Below are 11,172 nucleotides of genomic sequence, written 5' to 3'. Positions count from 1 at the left end.
CATTGAGTCAGAGCTCCTATGCACTGAAGATTCTTGAAAATGCAGGGATGATGAACTGCAACCCTAGTGCAACTCCAATGGAAGCAAGACTGAAACTCACAAAAGTCTGGAAGATGAAGTTGTTAATCCTACTACATATAGAAGTATAATTGGTAGCTTGAGGTATCTAGTAAACACCAGGCCAGATCTTGCATTTTCTGTGGGTGTGGTAAGTAGATACATGGAAGCTCCAAGCAAGCAGCATTGGGCTGCAGTAAAACACATCCTGAGATATCTGAAAGGTACAGTGGAGTATGGCTGCAAGTTTGAGAGAACAGCTGCACTAAAACCCTTCTTGTTGGGCTACAGTGACTGTGATTTTGCTGGAGACATTCAGGACAGGAAGAGTACTACAGGAGTGGTGTTCTTTCTCGGGAATAGTTTAGTCACATGGGCTTCACAAAAACAGAAAATTGTGACATTGTCATCTTGTGAAGCAGAATATGTGGCAGCAGCAGCCGCAGCCTGTCAGGGTGTATGGTTAAGTCGACTAATTGGTGATCTATTGGGAACAAAGGAGACTCCAGTCAAGCTGCTCATGGACAATATGTCGGCCATCGCTCTAAGTAAGAATCCAGTGCAACATGATAGAAGTAAACACATTGATACAAAGTTTCATTACATTCGTGAGTGCATTGAGCAAGGCAAGGTGGAGATAGAGCATGTTAGAACTGAGGAACAGCTCGCAGATATCTTCACAAAAGCTTTGGGAAGAGTGAGGTTTCTGGAGATGAGGCAACCTCTGGGAGTAGTGAAGGTGCATCAAGTTTAGGGGGAGTTTGTTAGCTAAACTAGACAGCAAACCGATGTAATCTTTGTTTCAAGTATTGTTTAGATCATGCACTAGTCGTAGTGGGCTAGGACACGATCGGTGGCGTGCTGGATCGTGATCTAAGCCGAGTCGGTCTTGTATCCAGCGTCAGAACGCGTGCTGCGCACACGGCGTGCTCCACACACGGCGTGCTCCGCAGTGAAACGGAGTCGCGCACGGCCATGATCTGGCGCGGAGAGTCCTTGGCACGAACGCTAAAATTGTATCTGCATCATGTGTATATAAGAGCATGAATAATAGACCGAAAGGCTGCAATGTTGGGCAGCGCCTAATTAATTATATCTTGAGTTCATCTTCTAGCTCTCGCCGTGGTCACCGTCGTCGAGCGTCGCGGGGTTCGCGCACTGGAACGCTATTCGGTTCCAACAGGATGCTCATCAGCAGCAGCTGAACGGGCACAAGCGTCCCTGATGGAGCGCAACTCGGTGGCCGCATCCGTCATGCTGAGCCTCTGGAACGGCACTCCCCGCGTGCAGCTGAGCCCCACCCTCACGGCCGAGACCAGGCACTCGTGCTCCGAGATATGCGCACCGCCGTCGTCGGAGCTGCAGGACACCTGGCCATCATCACCATCATCATCAAACCCTTCGACCGGCAGCAGGGCCGGGTCGAGGACCTGCTCGATCTTGTCTGGGAACGACGCGGCCACGAACTCCAGCAGCGTCAGCCCGTCGTCCTTGAACGCGTCGTCCGTCGGTGACCTCCCCGTGAAGATCTCCAGCAGTGTGATCCCAAAGCTGTAGACGTCGCCGTGCGTCGACACCGTCGCCGTCGTGCCGTACTCTGCACAGCACACAAATCAAAGCAGGGTTCAGACATGTGACTTGTGACATTGCTATGTCTGGTCTGGCTGGCACACTAGATGTTAGAGTGTACCTGGAGGGACGTATCCAATCGTGCCTCTCAAGCCGCCAATTGTGCTTGTGCCGCTGGAAGAAGTGTGGTCACCGTGGCTGCCGCCGGACCCGGGCTCATGGAGCAGCTTCGCGAGGCCAAAGTCAGCCACCACCGCCCTCATGTCGTCGCCGACGAGCACGTTGCTGGGCTTGACATCACAGTGGATGATCGGTGGTACCGAGCTGTTGTGGAGGTAGCAGAGCGCGTCGGCGATGTCCACGGCGATGTTGAGCCTCTGGATCACACTCAGGCTCCTCATCTTCACCCACCTGTCTAGGCTGTAGTTCGCCATGAACTCGAACACCAGAGCTCTGAAGTCGTTGCCGCGCGCGTCCACGCCCGCGCAACAGGTGATTATCCTGACGAGGTTCCGGTGCCGGACGTTCCGCAGCGCCTCGCATTCCGACAGGAATGTCCTGGACGCGCCCACCTGACGGAGGTCGAACACCTTCACCGCCACGGCGACGTTCTCGGCCGCCGCCGCCAGAGCACCCTGCTTGGGTAGTACCAGGGGCAGGGTGCCCAGGTACACGGACCCAAACTTCCCTGCACCGATCAGGTTCGTGTCCGCGAAGCCGTTGGTAGCTTTGGCCAATTCAGCGTAGGATATCCTCTGGTAGCTCATGCCGTCGAGCACATCGTCATCCGCCGTCGCATCGTCGGTGATTTTTGCTTGCACTGGCCTGGTTTTCTTGTACCAGAACACGCCGAGCAGTGTGGCCATGGAAAGAAGAGCTACGCTTAGGACAGGCACCACCACTACCTGGACAAGAAGCAGGCCACTGGTGGTACGGCGGCGCGTGTCCCGCCTGGCTGTCGGACACCGGGGCAAGTCCAGCTCCGGGACGCCACCGCAGAGGCCGGCGGTGTTCCCTGCGATCTTGAACCCGGTAGCGTTGGCGAACACGCCGCGCAGCGGCACGCCGCCGTCGAGGTGGTTGTATGACAAGTCTAGCTCGATCACGGAGCTGAGCTTCTCCAGCTCCTCTGGAATCGTTCCTGTCAGGTCGTTTCTGGAGAGGTAGAGCTCTTGCAGGCCGGACATGTCGCCGAGCTCCGGTGGGATGCTCCCGGACAACCTGTTGCTCGTCAGGTTGAGCCTCCTGAGACCTTTGAGCCTGCTCAGCGACGGCGGGATGGTTCCGTCGAACAAGTTGCCATCCAGGTCAAGAAACTCTAGGCTCTGGCAGCTTGCCAGCTCTCCCGGCAACTCACCAGAAAATTGGTTCACGGACAGTACTAGCTGCGCAAGGTTGACGAGGCCGGAGACGTCAGAGGGTAGTGGACCGTCCAGCTGGTTGCGCGACAGGTCCATCGCCGACGACAAGGACGGCAGCCTGAAGATTTCCCTTGGGACGTGGCCGGTGAGGGCGTTGCCGGAGAGGTTGAGCCAGGTCAGGTGCGTCAGGTTGCCTAGAGTGCGAGGAATGGATCCACTCAACGTGTTGCCGCTCAGATCAAGCTTGAGCAGATGAGTGAGGTCGCCAATGGAGTCTGGGATTGGCCCCGTCAACCTGTTCCCCTGCAACCGCAGCTCTGTCAGGTTCTTGATATTCCCAATCCCTTCCGGGATGGTGCCGTCGATGAGGTTGGCTTCGAGCCCCAGCGATTGGAGCCCGACGAGGTTGCCGATGCCCGGTGGGATGGACCCAGAGATGCGGTTGTGCCCGAGGTAGAGTTCCTGGATCTCCCTCGGGAGGTCGCCAATGGAGCTTGGGAACGTGCCGCTGAGGTTGTTGTTGTCAAGGCCCAGGACCTGCAGACTGGTGCAGTTGGCAAGGTGGTCCAGGAACTCCCAGCCGCCTTTCTCGTCGCCGTCGCCGTCGCCGGCAGTCAGCTCGTTGCCGGACAAGTACAGCCACTGTGGGCAGAGCGTGCCGATCTCGGAGGGCACCTGCCCGGTGAAGCTGTTGTTGGCTAGGCTGAGCATCGTCAGATTGGAGGCCTTGGCAAGCGTCGCCGGGATGGGACCGGTCAGATTGTTGCCGCCGAGGTACAGATACATAAGGCTGGGCATGCGCTCGCCGGCGTCGGGCGGGAGGCGGCCATGGAACGCGTTGTTGGTGAGGGCAAGAACCTGGAGCGAGGACATGCTGAAGAAGCCGGGCGGGATCTCTCCGTGCAGGAGGTTGCCGTACGCGGTGAACTCCTCCAGCGACGGGAGGTCGGCGAGGCCGGGGGGCAGGCTGCCCCGCAGGCGGTTCTCGTCTAGCCTGAGGCGCCGGAGCTTTGTCAGGCTGCCGAGCGACGGCGGGATGTCGCCGGACAGCGAGTTCCGGTGCAGGTACAGGTACGTGAGGTTGGGGAACGACGTCGCCCCGAGCCAGGCCGGGATGCCGCCGGTGAGGCTGTTGTCGTTGAGGTAGGCCACCCTGAGGCTGGTGCAGTTGCGGAGGCTGCCCGGGATCTCCCCGCTGATGCCGCCGTTGTCGCACAGGCCCAGGTGCCGCAGGCGCCGCAGCCCGCCGATGGTCGCTGGGATGGCACCGGAGAGCGCGTTCTTGTCGAGGACCAGGCGCTCGAGGTGCGTGAGGTTGCCGACGGCCGGGGAGATCGTGCCGGTGAGCCCGAGGCCCGTGACGTTCAGCGACGTGACGCGCCCGTCGTCGTCGCCCGTGCCGCAGGTCACGCCGCGCCACCGACAGATAGGCGTTGTGCTGCTCCAGGACCGGAGCGCGCCGCCGCCGTCCGACACGCCGGCCCTGAACGCAAGCAGCGCGTCCCGGTCCGTGTCGGACTCGGATCCCTGCGCACCTGCCGCTGACCGGAACATGATCAGCAGCAGCAGATGCAGATGCGGCGCGGCCATGCTCGCTCGTCACGGCTCAGCTGCACGTACGTACGTACAGGCGCACTGCACATGGACACTCTGCGTGGTTTTATCGCTTCGCTGTGGTGGTAAGGACTTGGGTGCTGCCGGTCAATGCTGTGCTGCTGAATGATTAGTACTAGTAGTAGCAAGTACTCCGTACAACGTAAGAAACAGAGAGCATGTTTGCTGGATTCAGAGTTGACACGAAACATTCCTGCCTGCAAGAACGCTTCAATTTAGGGCGCTGACTTGGTTCGTATGGCACACCTGTCATGACAGCGAAGCGTCTGACTAAGTTATGCCGCCTCATTATATTAAGCGCGTAGATTTAATTTAAATGTGACTTCTTTTGGCATCATGACTGTTGGACCGGGAAAAAAAATGGGTAGGGATAAATTACTGTCACGCGTCAGACTTCTTAATCGGCTGGCTGGGTTCCTACAGCCATATTACGTACGAGCCAACATAGGCCTTGGCTCACGATACGGCTCGTCGCAGCAGCTCGGCAGCTTTCATCGTAATAATAGATTAGATGGAAAAAAAAGGCCGCAGTCATAGCGGCACAACAGATACGGCCGCAGCTAAAGATGAGCAACGGGCTGGCACGGGCCCGTGCAAGGCACGACCCGATAGGGCACGGGCCCGAGTGGCATGGCGTGCCATGCAGTACTTCGTGCTCAATGGTCGGCACAAGCACGGTAGGTGGGCCGATTTACGGGCCATGCCAGCCCGAAGAGCACGTGGCTCAAATATGTATCGGGCCAGCCCGTGGCCCACAATAAATAAAAATCCCAATGAAGATAGAATATAAATTTGAAAGCAAAAAAATTAAATTTCAAGATGATTAAATATTTGAGCTGTTCGTGCAATGCCGCCTCATTAAAAACCTTTCTAGGTAAAACTCACACCTTGTGAGATAAAACCCTAGAAAGGAAAAGAGTACGGCCAGCTCATTGAATTAAAAGGTTCAATTGTTCAAAGTTATTACAAACCAAGTATCAAATGTCTCAGACTCACTCTCACTGCCTCACAAGTCACACTCACACTCTAACTCTAGATTCTGTAAGAATAATTCTCAAGCAGCAGAACCACCAGCTTCATCATCAAGAAACTGGTTCTTGAAGTAGTCTTCCAACTCTTTGTCCTCCACAGTGTGTTGTCCCTTCTCTTGGCCAAGCTCCTAGTCTTTGCAGCATATTAGCATCTCCACAGTGTCGGCGCCCAATCGCCTTCGACGCTCCTCAATGATCCTGCCAGTAAGACTAAAAGTAGACTCCCAAGAAGTAGTTGAGACAGGCACAGTCAAAATATCTTTAACCAAGGTAGAGAGAACGGGAAAGGTTAGTTTATGCTCATGCCACCAATTGAGGACATCAAATTCATCATCATAGGCCACAACATTGTCACTGTCTAGGTAAACAGTGAGCTCAAAGAGACCAGGAGCCACAGCAGATGATCCAACACTTGAAGGACCAGAAGAAACTGATCCTCCAAATATTTTACCCCATGCCTGCTTCCTCTTACTTGTCAGGCCAGATGGATGGGTGGTCCTAGCTGGCCAAGTTGAACCAAACTTAGATTCATATTTGTCAAAAAGTTTATGCAACTCAAATTTAACCTCAGCAAGATAGTCAATGTAACTAATATTGTTACACTGACCAAGCAACTCAAGCACATTTTGCAAACCTCTTATCTTAGCCCTAGGGTCCAGAACAAATGCAAAAGAATATAACAGTGGTATAGTCTTCCAATACTTAAGAAATTTAGCCTTCATTGGCACAACAACAGCAGCAAGATTGTTATCATGTTCATAGTCATGCAGATGACCAGCAATCTCAAGTATCTGATGCAGTATCAAATGACTAGTGGGGTAATAAACACCAGAAAGTATAACAGTTGAATCATAGAACAATTCAAGAAACTCCAACACCTTTTCAGCAATGTACCAGTGTTGATCATTCAACAATTGATAGCCACATTGAGTATTGATGAACACAGTAAAGGCAGATCTATATGGCAACAGATGTTTAAGCATAAGATAGGTAGAGTTCCATCTAACATCCATATCCAAACAAAATTTACGAGGCCGCATATCCTTAGCAAGGCAGTAGTTCTTGAAGAGAGCAATGCGATGATTAGATGAACTTAGACAGTTAATAGCAGTTCTAAAAACTTCTATGTACGGTTTAAGCCTTTTCAAACCAGATTTAACAATCAAATTAATTATATGACAAGCACAACGCTGATGCACAACATGATATATCTTCTTAGTATAATCTAAGGGATCAACATCATGGCCTAAGTAACCACCAAGCATAGGTTTCAAAGCAAGCATAGCAGTTGTATTAGTAGAAGCATTATCAAGGCTAACAGCAAAAACTTTGTCAAGCAAGCCCCAATCTCTAAGCACACTAGAGATACGTTCAGCAATGTTAGTACCCATTATGACTCACTTCAATCAGTTTAAAACCGATGGCAGATTTTTTAAGTTCCCAAGCAGCAGTAATATAATGAGCAACAACAGTTATATAATCTTCCTTAGCATTACCAGACCATATATCAGATGTCAAACAAATAGAAGACACACCAGGAAAAATCTCATTTTTAAGGTGATGCAGTTTTTCATTGTAAAGCTTAGCCAGATCTCTAGAGGTGGTAAATCTAGAGACTCTCTTATATCTAGGATTGTGACCACGCTGAATGTACTCATCCCAAGCATCACAATCAGCAATTGATAAAGGCAGATCTAATCTAGCAATCAAACGACAAAGCTCCTCCCTAGCAACTTCTGGTTTATATTCCCAGTTTCTATATGGTCCATCAGGGTTTAAAGCAAGTCTACTTTGAATCTGTCGACGAAAGCTAGTCGGCAGTCTACCTTGGGGTATACCCACGGTAGTAGTTTATCGGTAGACGGTGCGCAAACTACGAACTCGATGGTGACGCAAGACACGGACAAGCTTTTTATCCAGGTTCGGCCGCCGAGTTGGCGTAATACCTACGTCCTGCGTCTGGTTGTATTGATTTGTGTTGAGAGAATATGATGTGTATAGTCTGTCCTCTAGGGGACCCCTGCCCCTCCTTATATATCCTGAAGGGACAGAGTTACAAGCAAAGTATCCTATTTGGTACAAAATCTTGTAGCCTTGCGGTGCACGCCGACCAGTCGTGCGCCGCACGTCTTCATCTTGTGGGCCGAGCCACCTCTGATGGTGCGGCCCATATAGGCCCATGAGGGTATAGGGGTTTATACCCCCACAGCTAGTCCCCGAGCACCATGTATTATGATGTAACACGCCGTCTTGAGCTTCTTCGATCAGTGTGGCTTGACGTCTTCAATAAGCAGGAAAGTCGCCCAAACAGTTGCAACGGTATTTTGACCAACTCAAAAGACAGTTGATCAACATTGACATCGAAGAAGCAGGTTGTTCGAAGAATGCATGGTGCTCTAAATTAAAAAAGATTTCTTTTCTGGTGAAGTGTGCCCACTTTACTTTTCTGAAAAGTATAGACCTCAAAAAAGCAAGCATATTCACCGCAAGGTGAAGTGTGCCCACTTAGTCCCCGAGCCTGGTAGTAGGTGACGTAGGCACGTGGTGGCAGGGTCAAAAGAAAAATCCTCAAAGAAATTCTGAAACTGAGATGCATCGCCAGATGCATCGTAACGATGTAGTCCCCGAGCTTGCTGGAAGGCGAAGTATGAGCCTTGTAGCAAGGTCTAAAAAATTGAATTTACCAGTCCGTCTGCAATTGAACAGACTAATCGACCAGTCCCCGAGCATATAACGCTCGGTGGTCGGTACAGTCCCCGAATTCTCAAATTGGTGGGATGGTCGACCAGTCCCCGAGCGTATAGTGCTCGGTGGTCGGTACAGTCCCCGAGCACGGCGTAGGGACCGGTGGACAAGTCCCCGAGCGTGGTCGGGAACGTAAACTTGCTCGGTGGTCGGCACAGTCTTCGAGCACAGCATAGAGAGTAGTCGACAAGTCCCCGAGCGTGGTTGGGAACGTAAACGTGCTCGGTGGTCGGAGCAGTCCCCGGGCACAGCGTAGAGAATAGTCGACGAGTCTCCAAGCGTAGCTTGTCGACTGGGCCAAACTTCTGAAAAATAAATATAAAGAATTGGTAGTACATGATGTATAAATAACCTTTAGATAAAAAATCAGTACTAAGATAAGTTTTAGATTTTTTGTTATAAAATTAGCACGAGTAGTTAATTCGTCCTAGAGCTTGTACCAGCTCTGGTCTAGCCAACAATCAGCATGAGGTGCGGAACCTAGGCACGCGTAGGATTGTCAGCCATGTCAGAGAGCTACTGCCGACCACCCGGAACGCAGAGGGCGGATCTCGTGCACGTGTAGGGAGGAGTCGGAGACAGTACCGGCTCTGGAAAGCTCGTGTAGGAGAAAAAACTAGTCGGCTAAAAAAGTTATTTTGAAGAATAATAATATTAAAAATATTATGCCAAAAATAAATAAAATATTAGAATTGTACTTATCTTTGGACGAAAGTATGGTCGAGAGAGTTGCTTGACTTGTTGTCGTGATGGTGGTCGCGGCTGTCGTAGCGCCGTTCTTTGCGGCGATTATTATTGCGACTCGTGGTCAGAGCAAGTAGGCCAAACAACTTGGTCGATAGCCTGAGCAGGTCGGTGTCGTCGATCTGCCTCCCTTTGTAGCAGAGAAGCGGGTGACGCGTTGTCGGCGTGGTCGGAGACGTTGCTGGAGTAGTTGGAGTCGTGGCCAGCGTGGTTGAAGCCGCCGCCGACGTCGATGAAGAAGTGGTTGGCGCAGATCGGATCTACACCTCCTCCGTGGTCGTGGCGGTGAAGCTGTTGAAGCTGACGGTGAACGTGAAGTCGCCCGCCATGGCCACGAAGTCGGGGATGATGACCATCTCGTTCGTCGGAGAAGTTGCACGCACACCCCCTACCTGGCGCGCCACTGTCGACGAAAGCTAGTCGGCAGTCTACCTTGGGGTATACCCACGGTAGTAGTTTATCGGTAGACGGTGCGCAAACTACGAACTCGATGGTGACGCAAGACACGGACAAGCTTTTTATCCAGGTTCGGCCGCCGAGTTGGCGTAATACCTACGTCCTGCGTCTGGTTGTATTGATTTGTGTTGAGAGAATATGATGTGTATAGTCTGTCCTCTAGGGGACCCCTGCCCCTCCTTATATATCCTGAAGGGACAGAGTTACAAGCAAAGTATCCTATTTGGTACAAAATCTTGTAGCCTTGCGGTGCACGCCGACCAGTCGTGCGCCGCACGTCTTCATCTTATGGGCCGAGCCACCTCTGATGGTGCGGCCCATATAGGCCCATGAGGGTATAGGGGTTTATACCCCCACAGAATCAGATTAGCATTATCACATTTCTTCTTGCATGATTTGTGATGCCTAAGTAAATGTCCAGTGCCATGAGCAGAAGTACCAGATAAACAAGACTTACAGAGCTTGCAAACAGCAATAACACGTAGTTCACCATCAACTGTCTCCCTGACTTCATCAAAGTCATCCCAGACAGGAGATCGACGCTTACTACCGGTGGTGGACGATGCTAGAGAAGCTGCATCGCTAGGGGCAGGGGCCGCAGCAGCATCGGAAGCACAAGGCGCTGACTAATTAGGAATTGGAGCACGAGCAGGCACTGCCCTAAACAAGAGGGCAACAACATCTGCATCCCCCATGTCGTCTTGGTCATCATGGATTTGGCCCATTGCCATGAGCTCGTCGTTGATGGTTGGCCCATCGACACCATCACCATCAACGCTGGCCATGACCACCCCACCTCTTCTCGGCAACGTTCCTCGACGTCAACTGCGGCACTAGCTACACACCAGCAACCTACAAACATACACAGAAAGAACAAGGGTTAGGGTTAGGTTTATGACAAGGCCTAGTAGATCTAGGGTTAGGGAACTTGCCTGCACGGAGACGGAGCTCGGCGCCGGAGAATCCGAGATGAAATGAGCAGTGGCAATAGCACCAAAACCAAACTGAGACGACCGGAGAAACAGAGAAGAAACGAGCGGGAAACAGAGATTTAGAGAAGAAACGAGCGGTGGCAAGTCGCCGCTTAGGGTTTGGGAAGTGGGAACTTGCTTGCACGGAGACAGAGCCCGGCACCAGAGAAGAGAAGAAGAAACGAGCGATGGCAATAGAGTACCAAACTGAGAAACAGAGAAACAGAGAAGAAATAGAGAAACAGAGAAGAAACGATGGCAAATACCAGGACAAAGAGCCCTAACACCGGGATCTCCAAGATCCGGTAGTAGACGACGACGGAGGCAGGCGGCTAAGATCTCAAGATCTATCGGTGGAGATGGTGAGAGAGCCTGGTCACTAGGATCTCTGAGATCCGGCAGTGGAGGCCTAGACGGAGTGCAGGACAACGTCAGAGGCAGGTGGCGGCCGCCGGCCTGTGGTGAAAGGTGAAGTGAGGAAGTCGGGGAGGGGATTAGGGTTTGGGGTGTGCAGCGCGAGGGGGGGGGGTGGTAGTCTAGGGGGCGCCGCGCGAGAGCCGAATGCGAATGGGGATTAGGGTTTGGGGGGAGGGCACTGGGGCACTGCGACGGGGGCTTATATGC

The 11,172-nt window shown here is 52.2% G+C and overlaps 1 protein-coding gene across 1 annotated transcript; it reads right to left on the bottom strand.

Annotated features, from left to right (window-relative positions):
* On the bottom strand, positions 1,106 to 4,582 carry LOC8064783 (putative receptor-like protein kinase At3g47110). Its single transcript, XM_002449531.2, has 2 exons — positions 1,748 to 4,582; positions 1,106 to 1,654 (listed from the first exon to the last, which is right to left on the bottom strand). Exons 1-2 carry the CDS (start codon positions 4,575 to 4,577, stop codon positions 1,224 to 1,226), a joined length of 3,261 nt encoding a protein of 1,086 aa, XP_002449576.1. The 5' UTR covers positions 4,578 to 4,582; the 3' UTR covers positions 1,106 to 1,223.

Source organism: Sorghum bicolor, chromosome 5 (genome assembly GCF_000003195.3).
Source record: "Sorghum bicolor cultivar BTx623 chromosome 5, Sorghum_bicolor_NCBIv3, whole genome shotgun sequence".
Lineage (NCBI taxonomy): Eukaryota > Viridiplantae > Streptophyta > Magnoliopsida > Poales > Poaceae > Sorghum > Sorghum bicolor.
Note: the sequence above shows the minus strand (reverse complement) of the source record. Positions and strands in the feature narration are given on the sequence as shown.

Bases quoted from the DNA above. Each gene is read 5' to 3' on its own strand.
- LOC8064783 (XM_002449531.2), bottom strand. From the start codon at position 4,577: ATGGCCGCGCCGCATCTGCATCTGCTGCTGCTGATCATGTTCCGGTCA. The intron at 1,655-1,747 runs GTACACTCTAAC...TGTGCTGTGCAG, and splicing joins GATTGGATACGTCCCTCCAG to AGTACGGCACGACGGCGACG.